The sequence below is a fragment of the Rhinatrema bivittatum genome, chromosome 2 (genome assembly GCF_901001135.1).
Source record: "Rhinatrema bivittatum chromosome 2, aRhiBiv1.1, whole genome shotgun sequence".
Taxonomy (NCBI): Eukaryota; Metazoa; Chordata; class Amphibia; order Gymnophiona; family Rhinatrematidae; genus Rhinatrema; species Rhinatrema bivittatum.
The window spans coordinates 395,244,639-395,272,298 of NC_042616.1; the positions used below are offsets into that span (position 1 = coordinate 395,244,639).

Genomic DNA, 27,660 nt, shown 5'->3' on the forward strand with positions numbered 1-27,660 from the left:
CAATGTACTAAGCTGTGGTAAAGGTAATGCAAGCATTAAATCACATTACATGCATGTTATCATCACAAATGGTCAACACCCTGTCAGGTTACAGGAAGGTAAGCCCCTAGGACTGCTGTCGGATTGGCGCATATGCATATGAACACAGATTAGGCCCCAAAAGGTGGCCACTGATGTATCGCAGACTATGGTCAAGAAGGCCAGAGTCCAAGCAGAGATGTAAGGCAGGCTAAAGGTCAGGGCTGGCAGTATTCAGACAGAGATGAGAGGGCAAGCCAGGGGCAAGGCAGGCAGCAAGCAATGACAAAATGCTAGGCTGGATCAGCAACACAAAGTCAGTACAAAGGCAAAGGAAAGGCAGGCCAAGCAGGAACCAGGTCAGGCGAGAAGTCAGGAGCAGAGCAGGATGGTTAAACAGCAAGAACTGGAGTGGAGGTAGGAAGCAAGCAAATTGACAAGCAGGAACAGGAGACAGGAATAGAAGAAACGACAACAGCTGGGCAGAGGAATCTCAGAAGGACCTGTTGCTGAAGTATGGACAGTTGCAGTGAATTTCTTTATATGCCTGGGAGGTGATGATGTCATCAGCGAGCACCCAGGGCCGGAGGAACCACTAGGCAAGCTAGGCCTGTGCCTAGGGTGCCGAGACTTAGGGGGCGCTGCAGCAGGTGGCAGAATTTTGAAAGGGCAAAAAGTGCCCTTTCAAAATTCTGCCAGCCCCCGCCTCACCTTGCCTCCCCCCCCAGTGCCACCCTCCCGACGCCCCCCTGGTGGTCCAGCGGAGACCTGGGAGCGATCTGCCACTAACCAAAATGGCACCGGTGGCCTTTAGCCCCTACCATGTAACAGGGGCCAACCAACAACACTGGTAGCCCCTGTCACATGGTAGGGGCTGAAGGTCACCAGCGCCAGGGTCAGATTGCCCTATCGGGGGATTGGGTTCCCCCAGTGGGGCAATCCATCCCTGGCGCCGGTGGCCTTCCTAGCCAAAGAGAAGAAGAGGGTCTGCTGGCGTGCGGCCCGAAGAGAAACCTGCGGGGCCGCAGCAGAGCCATCCTGCCACAGCTGCAAGACAGCCATGCGGGGCCGGAAGAGAGGCCGCAAGCCCCTGCCGGAGCCCAAGCCAGCGGCAGCTGAAGAAAGGAAGAGGGGCCGTGAGCCGCTGTCGGAGCCCAAGCTGGCGGCAGCTGAAGAAAGGAAGAGGGGCCGGGGGCTACTGTCAGAGCCCAAGCTGGAGGTGGCTGAAAAAAGTTAAGACAAGCCCAAGTGTCGCCGCTAGAACCCAGGAGAGTGATGTAGCTGCCAGCCGCCTCCCGCTGGAGAGCAGGCCGGCGGGGGTCGAAGAAAAGACGATCGGCACTGTCAGCTGCTGCCGGAGACAAGGCCTGCGGGCCGAAGACGAGCTGTTCAGCTGGGGCCTTTGTGTGTGTCTGTGAGGCGAGTATGTGAGGCAGGGAGGGTGCTTCTGTGTCTGTGTGTGGAGTGAATGTGAGGCAGGGAGGGTGCTTCTGTATCTATGTGTGATGTGTATGTGAGGCAGGGAAGGTGCTTATATGTCTGTGTGTGGTGTGTATGTGAGACAGGGAGGGTGCTTCTGTGTCTGTGTGTGGTGTATATGTGAGCAGGGAGGGTGCTTCTGTGTGGTGTGAGACAGGGAGGGTGCTTCTGTGTGTGGTGTGTATGTGAGACAGGGAGGGTGCTTCTGTGTAGTGTGAGCAGGGAGGGTGCTTCTGTGTGGTGTAAGACAGGGAGGGTGTGGTATGAGTCAGGGAGGGTGCTTCTGTGTGTGTGGTGTATGTGCGAGAGAGAGATGGAGCATGTTTTTGGCTGGCTGTGAGAGAGCGGGGGCATTTGTATGATTGAACCTGTTTGTAAATGAGATAGAACATGTGTGTGTTTGAGAGCTTGTGTGTAAGTGAAATAGAGAGAGCATGTGTGTGATTGAAAGCCTGTGTGTAAGTAAGAGAGAGCAAGAGCATTGTGTGATTGAGAAAGACTGGCCAGAGAGGTGACGTGTGTATGTGTGAGAGAGACTGATCAGGGAGATGACTGGTATATGTGTGCTTGTGTGTGTGAGAGAGAGAGACTGGTTGGGGAGATGATTGGTGTGTGAGAGACGAAAAACTGGTCCTGAGGATGTGACTGGTGTGTGTGTGTGTATGAGAGAGAGAGACTGGTTGGGGAGATGATTGGTGTGTGAGAGACAGAAACTGGTCCTGAGGGTTTGACTGGTGTGTGTGTGAGAAAGAGAGAAGAGACTGGTTGTGGTCCCTAAGGAAGAGGACCGTGAAGACAGCTCCAGCAGCTACTGCTGCTTCTGGTGTGGCCTGCAAGGGAAAGGAGTAGGAGAACTGCTGGAGAGGGTAAGTAAAGGTGGATTTTTAAGTTCATTTTTCTTGATTGGCTACCATTTTAATTATTGGGTAGTATGTGATGTGTCTGCTGTTTTGAAATATTTTATTGGTGTTTGGTAAAGCTTTCAAAATTTGCATGAGTCTTTAATTATTGGATATTCTATTCATCAGCTGTTTTGAAATTATTTTATTAGTATGATTTTACTATTATGATTAATGATTTATATATCTTAATTTTATTGATTGTTTCATGAGGAATGTTGATTTTTGTTTTTCCATTGTGCACTGTAGAGTCTGGTGTGATGCGTTTTACAGTTCAGTTTTTGTCTGCACATTTCTATTTATACTTTATGTGGCTTTATTCTGTAATTGATGAGGGTTTGTGTTCTGCATGCAAAGTCTGAGATGAAGCATTCTTAGCTTGTGGTTTCTCTGTAGGGATCTGTAGTTCCTTGGCCCGTTCTGTTTTCCTGATAGGAGGTGTATTGATATTTTAGATTCTGGTGTAATATTTGTGGTATTCTTTTTCATAGGTAAGGTTGTAATTCTTTGAGTGTTGCCATATAGTACTGTGCTGATATGGGAGGACTATGGCAAAACATCATAATAGGTATGATGCCATATGAATTCCAAGATGCAAAGTTTTCTTGTTGGCATCACAACAGTGCATGAAATTATCACAACAACATGTATAATAATTTTACCTCAGAATGTAATTTTTCATGTAAAATATGTTGTTATAAATGCATAATTTAAAATTGTGTATGGGGGGGCGCCAGGCTGTAAGGTTTGCCTAGGGTGCCTAATACCCTTGCACTGGCCCTGCGAGCACCACAGGAAGTCCCAACTGTCTTGCCTCAGAAGTAGCTGTCTTGACTAAAGTCAAGTCCACAAAATGGAGCACAATGCCGGGGAAATTTTGGGAGGAAGAAAGGCAAAGAGTGTCGCTGCTGTGGTATATGGTGGGAGGAGCGTTACACACCTATTAATATCACTGTAATGTGTATAAACCAGCTTGCATTAGCATTAATACAAAATCTATGCTAATCAAATAATGAGACACAAAAGTATGCATTCTGGTCAGAAAAATATCTGCTCTACAGTTACCTGGCTAACTTTTCTCTGGCCAACTTTAACCAGGTACATTCAGCAGAATACTCATCCAGCTACGTTCTGATGAATATTTAGGTAAAGTTATCTGGGTAACTTTCTTGTTTACCAGTCCACTGAATATCACCCTTCTTAGAATTTATAATCTATTCAAGGCAAAAGGATGCACAATGAAAAGGAATAAGAGATTTATAGTCAGGACCACAAAACTAAGACTGAGAATATTTAAGGTAGTTGGGATTAAATTGAGGAAGGGCAACATTTAACTGAGTATCTAGAAATGTTGTAAGTAAAACTCAGGTCCTTTACAGTAAGTTACCCATTTTTGTCCAAGGCTAATAGAGATACTAGAACTCTGTACTATACTCACTAAATGCAAAAATTAGATTAAGAACACATTTGAGATGAGAAAAACATCAGTAAGTCAAGTTAAAAGATTAGCCATTTAAATTAACTTTACATGCTCTGTTGGAGGTCATTTTTAAACTAAATCTACCTGCCCACCTTCTAAGCTGGGAAAAAATGTCTTATAAAATGCAAGCACAGTGAAAGCATTGCGGCTGCTTAAACACAATATACTAAATTGTGATGAACTATTTAGTAAATATGGTATGCTATTTTGCTATCAGGCACTATATGCAAATGAGCCAGTAGGAAATTAGCATGTGTAGTTTTTCTATGGCTGTATTGCAAAAAGTTGTATACCTCTTTGAGATGTAATTATATTATTTGGTGGAATCATGCTAAGCATTGAAATCTAATGAGCTGCTTTGCATAATGTTGCATTACAATCACTCATTAGCAATGAATTTGAGAAAAATTAAAATATTTGTGTGCTAAAATAGCTATTTGGGGGAGAAAAATAACCCCTTTGCATGCTAAATGGGTTAGTAGCCCTTGTTATCCCATTCAATACGTACTAACAGCGACGTTAGCATGTGAATTTGCCTTTGCAAATTTAGGAGCACTTTAGTACACTGACCTCAGTATGAAAATTAGCTGCACTATTTCCACTAAGTTGTGCTCACAGTAAAATACAGCATGCATACGAAACCCCAACATTATTTTCATTATACGGACTCGAAGTACTCAAATTTGAAGCTGGCTTATAAAAAGTTGCACAGAAAGAAAAATTTTAAACACACAGTCTTTCAAAAAGTTGAGGGAACATAGCCTAGCTGGTGTGCTATCAAGCCTCATGTTTTATCCCATACATAGATTTTATTTTTTTGGAGAATACTACAATAACAGTAAAGCAGATACACCTTGTCTAGGGTATACTTCACCAGCAGAAACTCTGCCTTATCTCAGCTTTCTACTTTAAACAATATTCAGCACCGAAATGACACTTAGAACAGAAATGTCTGACGAGTGTGCACTGATGAGAAACCAATTCACATCTCCAAGTATCAAGTTGGGTGCTCTCTAACCATGATATTATTCGGCTGGCCCAGAAAGGAAGCACTACATTTGTTGTAGATGTTGTTCCCTCCTTATATAGGTTAAGAACGTTGTTTGGGGTGTTTTTTTTTCAGAACAGTAAGTAGCCTTTCTGTGGGCAATTCTGAAGATCCCGCGTTATTTGCAATGTACATGGGAACTGGATGAAAGAACGGTGTTGGGGGGAGGGGCAATAGGGGTATGTAAGGGATGGCTTGTGTGAGTAGATGGTGTGTGCGGGAGCATGGAGTGTGGGAGAGGGTAAGGATGTAGGCACTTGCAGGTGTATGAGTGTAAATGGGTAGGGTGGATTGGGTAGGGGGTGTATGCGTATGTTTGAATGGACGTGGGTGGGGTACATGTGTTAAAAACATCCGAGAGCTTGGGGGCAGCATCAGTCTCTGGGGGCCCTAGCTCCTCCTCCAAGGTGCTGGCTCTGCCCCATCTTCTGCTGGGGGGCTTAGGGCATCGTGCCAGCCCCACTGCTTCTTGCACCTGCCTGCTACTGTAGCGCTTTCCTCCCTCAGCACCTATGTCCTCCTTTGGTTCACCTGGCAATTGCTACTCATATGACATCAGTGTCGCAGACAGATGGGTGGACAAACCAAAAACTTAGTAAAAACTAACAATTACAGTGTGGTGTTGTGGGCAAGTAACATAAAGGATTAACATATTAATATAAAAATCTAGAAGGTATAGATGGTACGAGAGCAACCACCAAACTGCCAGATCAACCAGATTGCTTTGCCTGCTGGTACTAAAAAGTCTTAATTAAAAATTTAAAAAGATTCGGAGAGTGTATAGAACCTGAGGCATCCCACACTGCTAGGTTTCAGGTGTAGAAGGTTTTTCCTTCCAGAACACTGATTGTATTCTCCAATTAAGAAATGATCAAAGCCCAGGAGCAACTTTGAACTCATTACTAAATACCAGCAAGTCTGGATAACAAGATCATTCAGAGGGCAATTTACAAACAGTCCATATAACGAAATCGGCAAAACACACATAAATTACTCCACTTTTCCAAACATAGGTCCACTTTCAAAATCATCTCACCAAAACGACCATGCATAAACATCATCAATGTCATGCACCAAACGTTTCTGGAAAAGTACATGCACACTACCAAATGTTATAAAGCATGCATATAAATCCAAACCCCTTCCAAACGCCAGCCCTAGAAACACTTCTGCTCAGTCTGAGTGAACGTATGCGCAAACATGACATGTGAACCCAAGTTTACCCGCATGTTGAATAGGCAATTTTATAAAAGGCCACCTCTGGGCATAGAACATTGAAAATGTTTGAAAATTACTCACATGGCTGACAGTATTTACAGCTGCTGTCAAGCTTGAATTGATCAAAACCAAAAAGGCTTCTCTTATCCACATTCAGTCTCATCATCCACTTTTGCTATAAGTGCAGTGTTATGAACTGTGCTGCCCGCGGATTCCCCCACTAGCAGACTCACTTACCACGTTGCTGTTCTTCACCCGACGCGGCAGGACGCCGCCGTCGGGGCTCCTGCACAGCTGGAGCCGCGGTCTCGCCTGCCCCTCGCGGCCCAGAGGCCGCCCCGGATCGTCCTCTTCACCGTGGCTGGAGCCGCGGACTCCTGCTTCTCTCCACAGGGCTGGGACCGCCCCCGACGCTACTGCCATCTTTGCGGCGCTAGGCCGCAAGCCCCGGTTCCATCCGGCGGCTGGAGCCGCCCCCAGGGCTCCCCGCAGTGGCTGGAGCGGCTGCCGATGTCAGGGCCTGCTCCTCAGGCCCAGCCTGCATCTGTACGCACAGACGCTGTGCAGGCCGCTGTCCATGGTCCTGCACAGTCCTGCTTCCTGCTTCTTAGGCGCCGGCTCGTGCCTCTCTTCATGATTTAAAGGGCCAGGCACAGGAAGTGTGCTGGCCCCACCTAGAGAGTGGACTTCCTGCTTGAGCCCTATAAAAGGGCTGTCTTCTCAGTCTGTCGTTGCCTTGCATTGGAGTGTCATCTCCTCTGGAGGCTCCTGCCTGCCAGAGTCTTGTAAGGTCTTCTGTTCTTCGTGGAGCTCCTCGTCTCGTCTGCCTTCTACCACGTCTTCGTGTCTTGAGGTCTTGCCTGAGGTCCCGGTCCATGTCCTGATGTTTCGTCATGATCTCCCACATCCTGATGTGCCTGCCTTTCCGGATGTTCTTCCCTGCGTCTTTGTCTGGTGCTACTGAGCCTTCTGTTCCTGTAGAGCTGTGGTTCTCGGATGGTGTGTGCCCGAGAATGGAGCGGTCTGCAGGTGGGATTGGTCCCTGTGCTCCGGAGCCTCTGTTCCCGCCAGCCATAGATGGAGCTTCAGGTGACATCGATTCCGTCATTGGAATTCCTCCTTGCCTGGGTCTTCCCTGCGCTTGTCCCGCTCTCCTCGTGGTCCGTGACCAGCCTCCAAGGGCTGTGTAGGGTGCGCAGTGGGACAGGGTGGTCCGCGACTCAGTCCCGCGGGTGGCCTGAGTAGGGCGCCTTGAGAGACAGTGCAAATGACCTTCCTCCCAGCTGTTGTCAAGTACCAAGTGTCTTTGTCCATGATGTCGTTGCATCAACCAAGTGTCTTTGTCCGTGATGCCGTCTCATCAACCAAGTGTCTTCGTCTGTGATGCTGTCGCATCAACAAGTGTCTTCGTCTGTGATGCCGTCGCATCAACCAAGTGTCTTCGTCTGCGATAACGTCGCATTGACCATAGTCCTGTCTACGTGTCAAGGCCCGTCTGCCCTCAACCTCAGGCCAGGCCTGCTGCTCCATGCTGTCCCTCGCAGCAGGTCCGAAAGGGCTCGGAATGGTCGGAGGACCATTCAACTTCCAACATCATCCTGTGTTGGCCTTGGGAGCTTCCAGGCCTGGCAGAGGGTCAGGCAGTCAGCCTCGCTGGGACACGCCGTCAACCCTCAGCCAAGCCCTGAAGGTCTGGGCTCAGGCTGAGGCCCAAGGCACACGAAATCACCCGTATGTAACAGAATGCAAGGCCTTTAGAGGCCGTTCCCAACATGCAGAGTATCCCTTCCTGAATCAAAACTGCAATAGATCGAAGAAGTCTACCACTGAAAGATACTGGCACAGTTGTTGATGCACTACTTAAGAACATAGGTTTTGCCATGCTGGGTCAGACCTAGGGTCCATCAAGCCCAGCATCCTTTTTCCAACAGTGGCCAATTCAGGACATATTTACCTGGCAGGATTCCTAAGTTCTATTAGTTTTGACGAAAATAGTCAGGTTTGACACTGGTCTTTAATTGCCAAAAATATTGTGGTCCAACCAGGATGTTTTCAGCAGTGCCCGAATCAGTGCATTTTTAAGCAAAGCAGGTTTGGAGGAGGGGGAGAACTACTACAGGAAACAGAAGTGCTTCTTTCTTGCCCCTGACGCTGCTGTGTCGGTACTGCTGATGCTGGTAGTACAGCATGAACAGTTGTAGCTCAAAGAACCCGGAAACTCCCTGGGAGACCCAAAGCAGGATCTCTGAACCTGGAGGCTGGCATCCCTGTGCATTTGAGTCATCACAGCAGAAAGTTCTAGTATCTCACTTGATAAAAGTCGTACCCTGGGATAAAACCTTCTAGTAGACCAATTATTTAAAAACAATGGTGGAGGAAGGAGAGATCATCTTTGGACTAGTTATTCCCTTCTGCACCTTACTTTTTAAATGTTTTGTTTTTAATGCTAAGCCATTAAATTATGTTATTATCTTACATGTTGTCAGGAGATGTGCCTTGCTTTATTTAGCAGTAACTGAGCCACTAGGAATGGGAAAATGACTAAAAGATTTTGACTGACAGTTGCTTACACTGCAAGGGAGATTGACCAAGTCTTAGGTAAAAAAAAATCAAACAGCTACTGCAAACCAGACAGATGTCGGTTTACAGAGCAGAAGGCAAAAAAACCCCCTCAAAATATTGAGCTCTTTAAAATACTGCTAGATTGCATTAGTCTTTTTTAATTGCAAATGCAGCTTTTCAGAGCTAGCAGAATTTTGGTCAGCATGGATTGTTTTTTTCTCAGTCAAAATATTCTTGGTACAAGGCTCATGGCTTAGGCTCTTCGCTTAAGCAGGCATCAGATAAAAAGATGAAATAACTTGAATCTAGACCCCCCGAGCCTGAGCATATCTGACATGTACAATATAGTATGTGGCATCAGCACCATCAGGTATGTCCTTTGTTGCTCTGGAGAAACTTATTTTTGAAAGGTGACTCCAAGGAAGTGCATACAATTCTCAGAGAAAAGGATGAAACACTTTGGAATCTAATCAAAGCAGTAAATGCTGCTCTCATGCCAAATTTTGCTTTGCTATTTGTTAGACAAGCACTGTAGGTCTAAACAACTCACCCATGGTTTGTAATACGACTACCAGATGCATCTTATTTACCTTAAAACCACAAAGTCTAATGATATTGATTTCTTCCGTGTTAATGTCAAAGGATAATTGTGGAGGTCTTCCTTGTGGCTGCTGGAGTGCATTAAATGGTTTACGAATCATTTGCTTAGAGTAAGTTTGCACAGGGTTCCCTAGAGCTACAGAAGTGACACCTAAACCCAGAGTTAAATAAAAATGTTGAAAGCTGTTTTTTTTCCCCCCCACTTTATTGAGTCTGTCACTTATTCTGTCACTCAGCTGTATCTGTCTAATCAGAGTCTTGTGTACTTGAGAACAGGATCATTTTGACAAGCTATAACTGAGTAAACCAGCCAAACCGACATGTGATGAGAGGTATGAAAATTAAGTAATACAGCAGAAATCAAGGGTCTAGTCAGCAGGGGGAGAGAAAGGAATCCAATCTAAAACAAACTTCATAAGTGTGAGCAGCATCACAATGCTCAAGACTTCAACGTTAGGGGGATTTTTCAAAACTATGAAGGTAAGCCCAACGTCTGAAGGTATTTTCCCCTACAAACTCTGCACCAGCTCTCAAAGGGAAAGTACGTGCCTACTTTCTCTTTGAAAATTATCAGGGGGAGGGGGGGGGGGGGGAAATTGGCATCTGCTTTTTCTGTAGATATATTTTCTTGCAAAACAATGTGCATAGTTTTGAAAATGTAAAACTATGTGCACTGTTGCCTCCCCTGATCAAACCCCACGTCTGATCCCAGCTACTTTCACCATGGGTACAAGTACACCCGTCCTGTACTTTTACCCGAATACAGAGTGGGCAATTTTCCAACAGCCTATTTATTGGGGCACATGGCTTTTGAAAATTACCCTTTTCATATCTATTTGCTTATCTACCCCAAGTTTGTGGATGCAGAGACCACATCCCTATGGGAGATGAGAAGACAGTAACATCTGAAGATGATGTGACCGGCCTAGGGTTACAACTTCTAGTAAATAAGCTGCTTATTAAAATATGGTCTGTTTAAGATTTCTGATCCAATAGTAGGAACACAGGTTTAAATTTTCAAAGGAGTTCTGCATGTAAAAATGGCTTATTGGCATATTGGTTCAGACCCAGGTCCATCGAGCCCAGCATCCTCTCTCTGACAGGGGCCAATCCAAGTCACAAGTACCTGGCACATCCCATACAGTAGATCTAATTCCTCTTACTCACTGCCAGGGATAGCAATAGGTTTCTTTAGTCTACCTGGCTAATAAGGTGTTATGGACTTTTCCTCCAGGAACTTATGAAAACCTCTTTTAAACCCCACTATGCTAGTCACCTTGATCACATCCTCTGGCAACAGATTCCACAGCCTGAAAGTGCGCTGAGTGAAAAAGTACTTTCAGACAAAGTGCAGTTAGGAAGACAGGCTATGAGCCCAGCCCTTATATAACCACTTTTATGCATAAAAGCCATGTAAATATGCAATTAAAGGGTCAGGCTTTACACACATAAAATGTAAGCATGAACTTTTATAAAGTAGCAAAATTTCACACCAAATCTGTACACATATATATTCACTGCATATATATATATATATATATATGTGTGTGTGTGTGTGCATTCAATGTTTTTAAAGTGGTATATGTGTATCATTTTCTCATAAGTGTATGTGTGTGTGTGTGTGTGTGTGTGTGTGTGTATAGAGTTGGTTCATAACAGGGTTACCTGATGGCTTTATATCGTATGGGACAGGTTGAGACGGTCCAGGGTTTAACCCTATTTCATTGTATGGAGGGAACAACGGGACCTCCTCTGCCTGTCCCTGATGATCTGGAACCATCAGGTAACCCTAGTCCATAAGCTACTTATTGGGTGTAAGCAAAGCAAGTTATGTGTAGGAGATAAACTAATACTCTGATTCTTTGTGTATTTTATTATTAGCCTTTGTTTTTATTCTCTTTACCTGGTATTTAATTAGAAAGTTTAGAGACCATTCAGCAAATAATCTTATAGTTAAATATATGGCTCCTGCTTCTTGGAAGAAATCTGAGTGTTAGTTTCTACAAGGTATAATTAGCTATATCTACCCTACAAACTCAATGTAATGTAATGGAAGGCATGATGGGAAACTGCTAATGGAACTAACAATTTAAATCCTGCTTCAGGTTATTGGTCCCAAGCTCTTCAGGCTCTCTTTGATTGGGTCCTTTTGAATTATATGTGGTGCAGATGGATCATGGGATGAGGTAATGGAAACAGTAAGGAGCCCCTGTCAGTTCATAGAGGGAAACTTTAAAATTAGAGCCCTCAAATACTCAATTTGCCTACATGTCTAGAAGAAAACAGGGGCCCTGAGGAAACATGTGTTCTAGCAGGCAGACCTCCATTGGCCTGTGGGTCTTTCAGAGATATACGAATGGGGCAGTTGATGCATGAGTGTGCAGATGGATGCTGGTAGCTTTGTGGAGGTAACTGGCCCCTACTGGAGAGAAGAGCTGGTGTAGGCAGGAAGAAGGGCTCTATAGTAACTTCAGATACCTGTATTGTTCCAGATAGGCTTTCATTCCTAACCCCATCCATATTCTTATTTTATACAAATTAATTACCCACTGGGGTAGAAGGCTCCATGATTAAAAGATTGCTGCAGGCCTGTCCAGTCCCAGCACAGCACAGTGCTGTTGCTGTGGACCCCCAGACTGGGAATAGTTGGTCCTTCATGGTTATCAATAGGGATGCCAGCCTGGCCACATCCCTGTTGGTAAACTCTGGCTGACTTGCTGAGAGGCCCCATCTTGGAATTTGCTTACTCCAGCAAAACCTTAAGTGCGTGCGCGAAAACTTATGTGTGTACAAAAGTTCCTGAATACGTGCAAAATTTTGTGTGTACAGAAAAGTATGCATGTATTTTTGGAAGAGTGGATACATGTCTTTTAGAAGCTGCACAGATTCATCCACACAGATTCTAAAATACTATAGTAAATCTGTACGGAGCCAAATATGCACATGTTGGAGGCTGCGTGGATTTGTTTGACAATTATCCTCACTATTTTACTAAAATTACTGATTATACAGCACTCTAATTTCCTGACTGCATTTCCAAATGCATTAACTATATACTTAAGCTAAGATAACCACATTTTTCAAATGTAACACCGTCAAGTGCAGAGAACATGGAAGCTAAACAATATACTGGAGCATAGTGTACTGTGCATAGTACAAAGTATTCTAAGCTTAAAGCAAGACACCTGTCCAAACATCATTTATGTATAAAATGCAACCTAAATACATTTTAAAATATTTTTAGTTCTCCTTCAAGCAAACACCCTCTCAAAACATTCAGCACGGACATTAATTGATACACCTCTACTATGAAAATCTATGCTCTGTGCTCATCGCTTACCTGACAGTTCCAGGTCCTTCCTCTATATCCTGAACCAATTAAACATTTTCTGGCTGAAAGAATACATGTGCTGCGTCTAACTGAAATACACAATTCATTATTTCTAATCAACAAAAAAAGAAAACTATTCAAATTCAGGAGGCATCAATGGATAAATCTATATTTGTCTGAGAAAAGCACCATTAAGTACAATTTTCCATGGACCAATATGGCATCAAATACAGTTTCCTGACAAGAGATCTCTTCTAACAAATAATTATTCCAAACAATATGCTGCCTTGGTTAAAACAACTAACATTAGCTTTTCAGCTATATGCTGTTAATAATACTGTCCTCAAAAAACACAAATGACTTTTTAGTCACACAGGAGCACGATTACTACAGGTGGTCCCTACCCTATAGGGATACTGGCTCAGAAAACAGCAAATTGAAAACACTGTGGATTTTTGTGTTGCAATTTGAAGACTCATGAGCATAGATTTTATTTTTTTTAATGGACTTTACAGTTTATTTTTGTTGTAATAAACATTTATTTTGATTACCAAAAAACAAGCAAACAATATATCATTAATTACATAAAACAGAATACAAAAAATATGCTGAAACCATAATTAAAATATAAGATGGTAGAGATTACGTTATGCTGTGAGCAAGGAAGGACGTAACCTGTTTTCCTCTAGGGATCATCCACCCGAATCCGACTATCTGCCAGCATATTAATCCCCAGTTACTACTTGGGAAAGCTGAGAATTTGTGAGCTATAATTTTTTTTATATTTGGACTAAAAGATGAGCTCCCGTTTCACTAAAAAAGAGAAAGGAAAAAGGAACTCATTAGCCTCTTAAGTTGGCGGTTGTCAGCAATAGCTCAGACATCTAACTCAATAGTTGCTGAGCTGATGGAAGAGGTAGTTCAAGCTTTGGACAGTAAATTGGAGAGAATCTATGGTAAGACAGAAGAACCTAAGAAGTTGCCATACTGGGTCAGACTGAAGGTCAATCAAGCCCTGCATCCTGTTTCCAACAGTGGCCAATCCAGGCTACAAGTACCTGGAAAGTACCCAAACATTAAATAATTCCCATGCTACTAATGCCGGTAATAAGCAGTGGCTATTACCTAAGAGCCCGATTTTAAAACCCACGCATGTGTAAAATCCAGGGGGTTATGTCCATGGCTGGGCCTTGCGCGCACTGCTCGCGCATTTTACAAAGGCCCAGGTGACTCGCTTAACCTCCTGCTATGTGCAGAAGTGTGCCAGGCCAAGTAAAAGGGGCAGACCGGAGGCGTGGGCTGGGTGGGGAGGGGTGGGGCTGAGGGGCGGACTGGGATAGTATCTTTAGATGCTGTCCCGGGGAAGCCCGGGCAGGCAGCCAGTTGGTGTGTGAAAAATACCTCTGCTCCAGAGGAGCAGTAAGTATTAAAATAAAAAATTAGGGACTAGGTAGGGTTAGATTAGGGGTTTGGGAGGAGAGGGGAAGAGGGAGGAAGGATAGGGTTAGGGAAGTTCCCTCCCAGTCCGCTCCTTAATTGGAGCGGATTGGAAGGGAACTTGGAAAGGCCTACCTGCGTTGCCTCGCGTATTTTTTAAAAATTCCCCCTGTTGCACGCATGACAGACACATGCCCACACATGCGCCTGCCAATTATAAAATCGGGCACACATGTGCGTGTGAATATCGTATTTTATAACATGCGCACAGCTACGCTCGCATGTTATAAAATCAGCACGTCCATGTGCGCTTTTTTTGAGATTCGGTTGCCTGAATTGCACACAGTACTCAAGATGTGGTCTCACCATGGAGTGATACAGAGGCATTAAGGCATTCTCTGTTTTATTCACCATTTCTTTCCTAAAAATTCCTATCATTCTGTTTGCTTTTTTGACCACTGCAGCAGACTGAGTTGATGATTTCAATCCATTGTCCACTATGATGCCCAGATCTTTTTCTGGGGTGTTAATTCCTAATATGGAACCTAACATTGTGTAACTACAGCGTGGGTTATTTTTCTCTATGTGCACTTGTCCACATTAAATTTCATCTCCCATCTGGATGCCCAGTCTTCTAGTCTCACAAGGTCCTCATGCAATTTATCACAATCTGCTTGTGATTTAACAACTCTGAATAATTTTGTCATCTCCAAATTTCTATTCTTTTTCCTTTCCAGATTATTTATAAATATATTAAAAAGCGCTGGTTTAAGTACAGATCCCTGAGGCACTCCACTGTTTAACTTTCTCCACTGAGAAAATTGAGCTTTAATCCTGCTTTCTTTTTCCTCTATTAACCAGTTTGTAATCCACAAAAGGACATTGCCTCCTATCCCATGACTTTCTAATTTTCTTAAAAGTCTCTTATGGGGGACTTTATCAAACGTGTTCTGAAAATCCAAATTCATTACATCTACTGGCTCACCCTTATCCGCATGTTTATTAACCCCTTCAAAAATATGTAGCAGATTTGTGAGGCAAGACTTCCTTGGGATAAATCCATGCTGGCTGTGTCCCATTAAACCATGTCTATCTACTTTTCAGTAATTTTGTTCTTTAGAATCGTTTCCATGATTTTTCCCGGCACTGACGTCAGGTTCTCTGGTCTATAATTTCCAAGATCACCTCTGGAGCCTTTTTTAAATATTGGGGTTACATTTTTCCACCCTCCAATCTTCAGGTACAATGGATGATTTTAATGACATGTTACAAATTACTAGTTTCAGATCGGAAATTGTATTTTTGAGTTCTTTCAGAACCCTGGGGTGTATACCATCTTGTCCAAGTGTTTTGCTACTTTTCAGTTTGTCAATCTAGCCTACTATATCTTCCAGGTTCACTTTGATTTGGATCAGTTTATCTGAATCATTATCCTTGAAAAATGTTACCGGAATGGGTATTTCCCCAACATCTTCATTAGAAAACACTTAAACAAATAATTCATTTAGTCTTTCTGCAATGGCCTTATCTTCCCTAAATGCCCATTTAACTCACTGATCATCTAATGGTCCAAGTGACTCCCTTCTAGGCTTCTTGTTTCGGATAAATTTTAAAAGGTTTTTATTATGAGTTTTTGCCTCTAGGCCAACTTCTTTTCAAATTCTCTCGTAGCCTGTCATATCAATGTTTTACATTCATTTAACCTGACAATGCTTATGCTTTTTCCAGATGGATCCTTCTTCCAATATTTGAAGGAAGTTCTTCTGGCTAAAATAGCCTCTCTCACCTTGCCTTTTAACCATACCAGCAATCGTTTGGCCTTCTTTCCACCTTTCTTAATGCATGGAATACATCTTGGACTGCGTTTGTAAGATGGCATTTTTAACAATGTCCATGCCTGTTGTACATTCTTAACCTTTGTAGCTTTACCTTTCAGTATTTTTCTATTTTTCACATTTTATCAAAGTCTTCCTTAGTGCTAGAGCTGTAGATTTACTTATTGTCCCCTTTCCAGTCATTAAGTCATATTTAATCATGTTACCTTCTAGATCAGGGGTGGGCAAACATTTTTGTTCTGGAGCCACATTACAAGTTATCAACCACAACGAGGGCCAAGTAAGTGTGGTGGAGCAAGGCGAGGGTCCTCTTTGGAGGTCCTCGACATGACAACCAAACCCCAGCACTTGCCGTAGGCATTTCAGTATTCAGCAGGCTTTTGCACAAAAATTTTAACACCTAAGGAGTCCCTTCAATCATGGATCTCAGTCTCTAACAAAATTAGCAAGACCTTCATCCTATGAGGTGTAAGTCATTTTCCCAGCTAGTAGAGTACGTCACCTTGGTCACAAATACAGAACAGACAGTCCCTCACCAAATAAGAATAAAAAGGCTATAAATAGAAAGGTACAGACAAAAAAACTAAACTAGAAACCACTAAAAGCCAAACACATATGCACATAAAGCAAAGTAAAAAAATATAAATCAGTCAAAACAGCGAGTAAAGCATACTAATAAAGAAAATATTTAAAAACAGATGAAGAATTAGAACATAAGGAGGATAATATTGATAATGGCATGTGGGCACACATGGATGCCTGTATGCCGGCTCGCACCCAGAGACACAGTCATTTTATAACATACACAAGTATATGCATACATGGAAAAAATAGGCTGTATGTGCGTACATGTACGCACCATTTTATATGGACGCATGCATGTGTGCACAAATGCCGCCTCTACTGCGAAGTGGGGGGATTTTAGTAGACATGCGCACTGACACAATTACCAGTTTTCCAGGTTTGCCCAGGTAAGTGATAGGACTTCCTAACCCCCTAGTTAAATAGCCTCCCTTTTACCCACTTAGCACCAGCTCTTACAACCCCACTGACTGGCCTAGATTTGTTTTATTTTATTACTTACACGCCATCCATAGCAGAAGTAAAGTTACATGGTAGGGGATTCATGCATAAATTCAAGAATGCCCATGCCCCACCCCTTTTCCGAAACAAAGTTTTGTGTGCCTACCAGGATATACACACGCACGCCTTTTAAAAGCAGTGCGGCATATGCCGGCCTGACCTCTGCACTTATCTCCTGGCTTTGGCACATGTAGGGCCTTTAAAACTAGTCTTATAATAATTAAAAATAATATGGATAAAAAACCCATGAAATGTTTCCCAAAAATGAATTAAATATTTCAAAACATATCTACAAACTTTTGATTTCCAGTTACCCTGAAATTGCGTAATTGGAGGAGAGGCAGGGAGAACACACACACTTTCTCCTCTCTTTCTCATGTATACATACATTTACTCACACATCCTTCTAACTTCTCTTCCCATTTCCCTCTTCCACTTCCTCCCTCCCCCTTCTCTCTCAATCATCTTTCCGTTATTCATCCCCTCAATCATTCACCATTTCCTTCCCTTCTCAGTCAGTCACTCACCATCCAACTCAATCGCCTCACTTCCACTCACCCTTTTCCTTTACATCTCATTCACCCCTCATTCCCATCCCTTTCAGTCAGGCTTCCTCCTTCCCACTCACTTCTTTCCCTCTCAGTCACTCTCCCTCCTTCCCACTCACTCCCTTCCCACTGAGTCACTCTCAGTGGGAAGGGAGTGAGTCACTCTCACTCTCCCTCCTTCCTGCTTATTCTGTTCCCATTGAGTCATTCTCCTTCCCACTCATTCCCTTCCCAGTTAATCATTTATAAATAGACATTCACATGCAGGTGTCATCTCATTAAAAGATACTTTTCTACATATTAATCACAGATCAGGGATGAATCTTCATTGATGCGGATTTATACTGCGTGTGGTCTAAATCATAGCGCTGGACTCTATAAACAACAATAAAGGTAATAACATTCGTCACGTACCCTATTACCTCATACTACCTATAATGGAACAATTCCTCCTTGTGAACCACCACCACTAATCCAAGCGATACCAGCCTGCTCTATTTTCAATCCGTCTCAAGCTCATATCCAGGCTGCTGTCTAGTTATAAATGATCCGATTTTGCAAATACATTTGCTTGGAAAGAATTATAATTCCCTGAAGAAGCCCTTTTGTATGGGCGAAACGAGAGCCTTGTTGGATTAATTGATTAGTCATCAATGTGGATCAACTGACTAGTCATTTATGTATTTGAATTGTCATCTGTTCTTGAATTAGATATATAAGCAATGTATTATGTATTAGCATTTGAATATTCATGTGTCTTTGAATCAGATTAACTGAAGAGACATATAGGTAAAGTAACTTATATTAGCATTTGAATATGCATTGTAATTTATTTAGATGATATATGAGGGGATTAACTGTGTAATTGCAGATGAAATTGTATGTTATATGGGGAAGTTTTACTGAGGTTGTATAGAGGAGAAGAGATATATGGTTTGATTTTAGGAGGAATGAGTGATATGAGTGGTATGAGTGAAGGGTAATGTATGTGTGACGTTGGTTTTAGATATTAATGGGTCTTGTGGTCACATAGTGGGAACTATGTAATATGTTTGTTAAAAAAATAATTAAAAATTATGTGATCAATAAAATGTGGGCATAATATGGTGCCGAGTCCCTCTGAGTTTATTGTATAATGTACAGTCTATCAATAAGTCAGAACAATCAAAGCCTTGTCTACTGAGGGCAGCAACTCATTCTTAAGCTGTTATATTTCTAGGATTTAGTTCTAACTTTACCAAAGGACCTCTTGCCATAACTACACCTAAATTCCACCACTACCTGAATGTAACCCAGATCCTGTAAAATAAGGTACAAAATACTTTCCCTGCCACTTTCTGGATCGTCAAAGTTAATACTGAAGATACCCAATAAGATACAACAATTACTGGATATAGAAATATCAACTATTAAGCCTATCAGACCCTCCATGGTAGCCAACTTGGATTTGGAAGCCAATAGACTAATAAAAAATGAAGGTCTTAACTCTCATTAACTGAACTGCCACTCTTTCAATGCACTCCAATGGCTCCAAGTCCACTGGTTTGATGTCCAAACTCATTCGATAAAGAGCCTTACTTCCCACCCTTTCTTACCTATTCGATCCTTCTAAATAAAGGAGGAACACTCTGGCCATGCCTGCAAAAAGTTAACTTTGCTGCCAGGTTTGACCCACATCTCAGTCAAAAATAAAATACTGAATGATGTTCCAATAACCAGTTGGAATTTAATTAGGTCTTTTTCACTATCAATCTTGTGTTTAAAAACCCAGTATGCAAAAATTTTTCTCTGCCCCTAAAATTCTCTTACTCCACCTGAAAATGGATATTTGTTAACACAGTAGGATATCTGAACTTGCCGTATCTCCTCCTCCAAATAGGGGTAACATCATTCCCTAAACACATTCCCATTTGCTCAATCCATTAAATAAATAAATACATATAATACTTGATGCTGCAGTGCTGGATTCATTTTTTATTTGAAATATTTTTATGTCTGTTATTTTAAATGTGTTTTAATGATTTTAAATGATTATGTTTTGAATGTGATATTATAATCTGTCTAGCATGGGTAACCATTATAGGTGAAATAGAAATATATTTAAATAAATAATAAATAAATAAATCAGGCAACCTCTATCAAGGAAACATTTATGATTTCTTTCAGGCATATTCCATAAGAGTATTAGAAATGTCATACTAGATCAGACCAAAAGTCCATCAAGCCCAGCATCCTGTCTCTTACAGTAGCCAATCCAGATCACAAGTACCTATAGGATTTCAAAGAACAGATCCAATCCCTTTTGCTAATAATTAGGGATAAGCAGTGATTTTCCCAAGGCTACATCCTAATAATGGTTTATTGACTTTTCCTTGTCTAAACTCTTTCTAAATCTAGCTATGCTTACTGCTTTCACTACATCCCCTGGCAACAAATTCCACAGTTTAATTATGCTCTGAGTGAAAAATAATTTCTGATTTTTTTTTTTAAATCTGCTACCTATTAGTTTTATGGAGTGTCCCCTAGACCTAGTACAATTTGAAATAATAAATAACCATTCCTTGATTATCTTTTTCCTACCCCAAATCAAGATTGTATAGACCTCCATCATATCTCCTCTCAGCCATTTCTACTCTATGCTGAAGCTCCCTAACATGTTTAGCCTTTCCTTATAAGGTGAATTGTTCCATCCACTTTATCATTCTGGTCACCTTTCTCTGCACCTTTTCTAGTTCCACTATCTTTTTTGAAATGGGGTGACCAGAACTGTACACAATATTAAAGGTACAATTGCACCATGGATTGATACAAAGGCATTTATGATGCCCTCTATTTTCCATTCCTTTCCTAACAATACTTTAAGTAGCAGAATGGTAGCTGTTTTTTCTCTTTCCTCCAGACTTTGTCAGAGACAGATTTCAACTTTTATCACCATCTCTCTAATTGTCTCTTTTTTGTTGCCCTAATTTAGATGTGTAAACCAGAGCAAACTATTAACTCTCTTGCAGTTTATAAGGATGCACAGGCTCAATCATGTCTAAAATTTGTATTATCGCTGACTGCCACTGATCCACCAGGAGATCAACTGATTGATTTTCAAAATCAGGAACAAACTTCTGTAATCAATAACAAGCCTGGTTCTTGCCTATGTCTCCCCTGCCTTTCTCAAACTTATCAGTTAGTGTGTGTGTGTGTGGGAAAGCAAATTAAAGATAGCTCATTCAGGTCAGGATACCCTTAAGCCAATGGTCTAGAATGATGAGAGAATAATACAGTGACAAATCAAAATTAGGGGAAAAGGCATGTATGGTGAAATTTACAGTACTGCTTCTCAAATCCATGATGTGGCACAGCGATGGAAACCCCAGCGATCTTCTCCGTCCTCTCTCTGGTTGTAAAGCACTTCATGCAAACATTTGCCTCCTCTTCTACTGGCTTCATTTTGAAGTTTCAGCATGCAGGGCCCTGTGGTATCACAGGACCCGCCAACATTACACATTCAAACATCAGAGTGCATGGAAATAAAGGTCAAGAGTAAGAATACATTTCTTGACTAGCTCTTGGGACATCTTGCTAAAGTTAATGCTGGTTATTACATAGGCCCCCCCTCAATAAAGTAATAGCTAAACTGATACATGGAGATCAAAGAAGTTTCATTAATAGGACATAAACAGCCGGTAATACATGACACTTGTTTAATATATTCTTCTCTATTTGGTTGACATTCAAGCAATCTTGCTTCATGAGAAACCACTTGACCTGCCAGAATGGCCATTTTATTTAGAGTATTAAAGAGCAATGGGTTTGGTCCAAATTTCTTCATGTCTGACCTGCTCATTCCATTTGGACTTGAAGAAGGACACGTTCACTCCTGAAAGCTAGGCAAGAAATGTTTACATTTATTCCCCTAAAAAAAACATCACCTTATACAGTGTGGTTTTTTTTATTAGCCTTTATTTCCATACATTCAAGTGAACTGACACAGCAACTGCACTACTTTCGTTGAACATCAGAGTGAAGACAGCAGAGGACGAGGACGACACAGGTAAGAAGTGCTGCTCTCCTGTTGCTGCTGGCCAGAGGAAGAGGTGAGAGGATTGTGCAGTTGGTGTGTGTGTATGGGATTTGGGGGGGGGGGGGGGGAGGGGCAGAGAACGATAAAGGAACACATGGGGGGTGTAGGTGAAAGAAGATCTCAGGGGAGGGTGATGGGGAAGAAAGACAGGATTGCATAAAGAATGTGGAGAGATAGAGAGGATGGAAGGAGGGAGAGAGGATTTCACAGGGTGGTGTGAAAGAGAGGATCATGCAAAATCTAGTTTGGTGTGCTGTGTGCATTCTACAAACTTGGAATTAAGGCAGTGTGAATAAACTTCACCTAACAGGAAAATGCATCTGGACCCCAATTTTTTTAAGTAGGAGAAGTACAAAAATCTTGAAGGGGTTTGAAAGGGCAAGCCATACCATGGCCCATTACATTGTCACAGGGTGATCACACTGGATGGAGAGTGATACCGCAGAGCAGTGTGAAAAGAGAAATCAAAAGCATGTTTTCCATCACTTTGTAAAGTGTTCACTTTACCAGAGAATCATTGAAGTGACCAGAGTCAAGCCAACTGCTAAACTAAGCTGTATGACACTTCTTTTGAAGCACAGTCTTTGGATTATTTTATAGGTTCCAGATGAGGTCATTTAAGAGAGATTAGATTGGCTTATACAAGAGCTGAATTTTTTACATAAGTTATAATATTGTTATATTCCTATTTTTATTGTTTTATCTTTTTTTTTTTGCTGCATTCTATGTATTTTTTTATGGATGTTTTATTGTAAACCATCCTGGGCTTCATTAGTGGTAACATATAAACAAACAATTCAGCAATTACCAAGAAAGCTGCTTAAAAATGAAGACCATCAAACCTGTGACAAGTTCTCTAATTTCCAAGTCTGTAGTTTTCCGGAGTAGTCGTACTAATGCTGGGATGCCACCACAATTTTTCAGGGCAATTTTGTTGTCATCATTTGCTTTCCCATACACTAAGTTCCTCAAAGCTCCACAGGCACTGCGGTGGACTTCCGTCATTCGATGATCCAGCAAGTCCACCAGTAACTGGATTCCTCCTTGTCTTCTTATCTGAAAAAGTAAACAGACTAGTGGTTATAGCAAAGCCTTGTCCTTACAATACTTGGTATCAACAATAAAAATGTATTATTATAGCCATATTTCTGAAGATGAGATCACTGTAGTGTACAGTTAAGAGTAGCACTATTGATTTGGAGAAAATTTAACTCTTTGTAAATTGTGCATTTAACACAAGTGTTAGAGCAGTGGGCTGTGAACCAAGGAAACCAGAGTTCAAATCCCACTGCTGCTCCTTGTGACCTTGGGCAAGTCACCTCAGGTACAAATCTAGAAACAGAGAAACATGATGGCAAACCCCCCCCCCTAACATTTATATGGTGCATCTAGTCTCCCTGCTCTCTAGATTTTGCCTTTTACACTGTAGCGCATTCCCTCTCCCCCTCTCCAGACATGCCAGCCATACCACCATCCCCCAACACTGCACCCTCTTGAGATATTTCCTCCCACACTACCAGACTGTGCTCCGCTGTCACTCTGGCCTGTAAGATGTTGCTTCTTCATCTGCCCCCCCCCCCCCCCCCAACACCCACACACAACTGCAGGTCTGCACATACACTGCTTCCTGAACTGTATGGTGCCAATTAGAATTTATGTGGATGCTCAAAGGCCCTTAGTCTCAGTAAAACACTTTTTGTCATGTCACACATAAAGTCATCATTCCTGTTCTCCTGAGTTTTTTATTTTTGATCTTTGCAGTTTTGTTAGTACTAATAACATTATAGTTTCAGGCTTGCATTTGTTTTCCTCGACAAAAGACTCCATAAGTTAAATAAAAGATGCTGAAATACAAGGCTGTAGAACATTTTGAACTGATATGAGGTTAGTTGACGTTCCATCTAAAACCAGAGATGAGGTCAGTTGACATTCCATCTAAGATTATAGAAAATATTTTTAGAACAAACACAAGCTTGCTAATGCTGGCAAATTCCAAGAAAAAATGTATATGCGAGATGAAAATTAAATTTACATATGGCCATTTAGATTATTTGTTTATAAGAGAAAGCCAATCATAGAATTTTTGACACTTATGTAACCTAGTTTAGGGGTTGGAAATATACAACTAAAATTCTATATAATACTGTGGTATCAATAAAATTATTTGCTAGTGACTTGCATGGCACTCTGTCTCTCATAAGGCGTTATTCATTTATATTATTTTATAGCATTAAAAATAAAAACTTTTCTCTACAGCTAGTGGTGTTAAGCATTCTTATTTTCAGAGAACCACAACAAAATTACTGTTGGCATCAGTCTTCTCTCAGTCTTTCCCTTTGCCCCTTCACAATTATCCCTGGGCCTCTCTCCCAGTCCCCTTCCCTCCTCTCTGTCTGTTATTCTTCCTATCAGAGCCTATCTCCCTCTTAATCTTGTGTCTCATGTCAGTCCACTATCCCTTGCCATGCATCCTCTCTCCGTTTTATCCTCTCATTCTGTCCTCTCTCTTCCCTCAATATTCATTCCCAGTCCCTAGCCTAACATCTTCCCTGTATCCCTTTTGACCCCTTTTCAACCCTTCCCTCCATTTCAATCCAGTCTTCCCTCAATCCAGCAGTCAGGGATGCATGGGGTGAGGTGGTACAGAGTGGAGATGAGCTGGACTGGGTCACATCACTGGCAGTCTCTCCTTTTTCTGGCCTTGGAACAAATGTCTTCCCTATCCTAATTATCAATCGTGAGGTTATCATCCTTCCTTTGTTGGACTTCTTTTGTTAAGTGCAAGCAAGGAAAAGGATCAGGGAACAATAGAGATTAATTTGGCATTTTTTTATACTGACAATCTAATATTACTATCGCAGCCTCACAAATCATTCTCAGAAATAACTGAGACAATGGGAAAAGCTCTGGATGCAAAATCAATTACACTAAGCCTGAAATCATACCAACTCAAATACAAAGGGCACACAAGATTTACTGATGAATAATTGCCAGCAGATCTATTAAACATCTGGGTGTGCATGTCGTTCCTGATTTAGACTCCCTGTACAAACTAAATTGTTTGCTGTTACTAAATATATTTTTAGATGAGCCATGGAGATGGTTCACTTGACTGAGAAGGCTAAATGTTGTAAAAATGAATGGACTGCCTCGTCTGTTCTATATTTGTTCCATGTTGTCAACATGAATACTGTCATGCTTTCTCAGAAGATTAATAAAATTGCACATGGATTCACATGGAAATGCTCTTGATAGTTACAGGAGGACTTTTTCTCCCTCATTTTCAGCTCTATTATTCCATGGCTCAATTGAAGGCAATAACTTATGGTCATACTAGCTCATTATATTCCTACTGGTTTGAGATGGAGTTGGACAGAAACAATCCTGATTCTATCCTAGTCTAGTACAGTTTTCTAACTAAAATATTCTTAAGAACATAACATCAGAAAATAAGAAGTGCCATGCTGAGTCAGACCACTATCCATCCAGTCCTTTGTCAGACCACTATCCATCCAGTCCATGATCTTGTCTCCAACAGTGGCCAGTCCGGGTTGCAAGTACCTGGCAGATCTCACAAAGTGAATCTAATTCTTGTTACTCACTCCTAGGGATAGCAATAGCTTTCTTTAGTCTTCCTGGCTAATGTTTTATGGACTTTATCTCTAGAAACTTATCCAAACCTCTTTTAACCTCCACTATGCTAGTCACCTTGGCCACATCTTCTATTAGCAGATTCCATAGCTTGATTGTGTGCTGAGTAAAAAAACTACTTTCTGATCTTTATTTGAAATCTGCTGGTTGTTAGTTTCATGGAGTGTCTCCTTGTTTTAGTATCATTTGAAAGGTTAAATAATCATCCTTTACTTCTTTCACGCCAGTCGTGATTTTATAAAGGTCTATCATGTCCCCTCTCAGCCATCTTCGTTCCAAGTTGAAGAGCCCTAACATGTGTAGATTCTCATCAGCGGCAAGGTGTTCCAGTCCCTTTATCACTTTTGTCACCCTCCTCTGCACATTTTCTAATTCCGCTATGTTCTTTTTGGAATGGTGCAATAGGCAATGCATATAATACTCGAGGTGCGGTAGCACCATGGATCGATACAGAGGCAATATGATATTTTCTGTTAATTCTCCATTCCTTGATTAGATCATTTCTAACATTCTATTAGTTTTTTTGACCACTGCTGCACACTAGCTGAGGATTTAAATATATTATTCAGAAGGACTCCAAGGTCCTTTTCTTGGGTGGTAATTCCCAATACAGAAGTCAGCATTGGGTACTTATAGTTGGGATTAGTTTTCCCTATATGCAACACTTTGCACTTTCGCACATTACATTTTCATTTGCCATTCACATGCCCAATCTCCTCATCTCAAACGATCCTCCTGCAGCAGCTCGCAATCTGCTGCTGTTTCAACAAATTTTATTACATTTTTTGTCATCTGCAAATCTGATCACCTCACTCGTTGTTCCGTACAGGTCCCAGTACTGATCCTTGTGGTACTCCACTAATGACTTTTCTTCTATCTTTTAACCCCTTATCAATCCACAATAGATCATTGTCTATTATCAATGACTTTTTGTTTCCTGAAGAGTCTCTCATGGAGGACTATGCCAAATGTTTTCCAAAAATCAAATACACTAAATCATTTTTATACACATATTAATTTAAACCTTCAAAAAAATGTAAAAGGCAAAATGTAAGGCAAGACTTATCTTTGCTAAAACCATATTCACTTTTCCTCATTAAAAATGTCTGTCTATATGACCAGTGAATTTGTTTTTAAAAATAACTTCAACATTTTGTCTGGCACAGACTCAAGCTCACAGGTCTATAGTTTCCCATATCACCCCTGGAGCTCTTTATAAAAATTGGTGTTACATTAACCACCCTCCATTCTTCAAGTGCTGGGTCTATTTTAAATGATAGGTTACAGATAAATAATAACTGATCTGGAATTTCATGTTTGAGTTCTTTTAGGACTCTGGGGTGGATGCCATCTGGACTTGGTGGCTTATTACTCTTTTGTTTCCAGTTTGCTCTAGTACAACCTCAATTATCATAGAGATTTGTGTTGCTCAGAATCATCATCATTAAAGAATGTTTCAGATAATGGTATGTTTCTAACATCTCCTCAGTAGAAACCGAGGCAAAGAATTCATTTAGTATTTCTGATATTTCCTTGTCCTCTCTGAGCACCCCTTTTACCTTTTGGTCATCTAACAGCCTAACTATTTTAATGTATTTGAAACAGTTTTTTATTAGTAGTTTTTACCTCTCTGGCAAGCTTCTTTTCAATTACTCTCTTGGCCTGTCTTCCTACTGTTTTACATCTAACTTGCCAGTGCCTATGCTCCTGCCTATTTTCTTCATTTGAGTCTGCTTTCCAGTTTTTGAATTATGCCCTTTTACCTTTAACTGCCTCTTTCACCTCACCATTAAGCCATGCTGGCAGTCATTTGGTCTTCCTTTGACCTTTTTTAATGCCTGAAATCCATTTTATTTGGGCTTCCACGATAGTTTGTTTAAACAATGTGAACGCCTTATGCAAACTTTTAACCTTTGCAACTGCTTCTTGTAGTTTTTTTTCTAATGCCCTCATTCTTTTAGCTTCCCTATTAAAAGGTATATGTTACTACAGCATTTTTACTTAATGTCCTCCCAATTGTGATTATGTCAAATTTGATTTATTATAATCTCTGTTACTTAGTGGCTCAACCACAGTAACCCCTCATGCATACCACTAAGGACTAGATCTAAAGTAGCTGACCCTCTTGTCAGTTCCAAGACCAAGTGTGCCAAGAAGCAGTCATTTATGAGATATTGTCCCAATCACTACTGGGGTAGCTAAAAATTCTCATTATTATTGTGTTGCCAAATTGATTTACCTTTCTAATTTCAGCTAGCATTTTACTGCCTGTTTCTTCATCTTGGCCAGGTAGACAGTAGTATACATCCACTGCTATACTCTTGCACGTCAAACATTGCCTTTCTATTTATAAGGATTCTATACTGCATTTTGTTTCCTGTGGCATTTTTATCCTG

General features: G+C 41.5%; 1 protein-coding gene across 1 annotated transcript in view; it reads right to left on the reverse strand.

The window, feature by feature from the left end:
* CTNND2 (catenin delta 2) overlaps window positions 1-27,660 on the reverse strand; it is a 2,320,710-nt gene that overhangs the window by 553,773 nt on the left and 1,739,277 nt on the right. Inside the window, 1 exon segment of the mRNA XM_029590042.1 lies at window positions 22,456-22,669. Within this exon segment, the coding sequence (XP_029445902.1) occupies window positions 22,456-22,669 (214 nt within the window).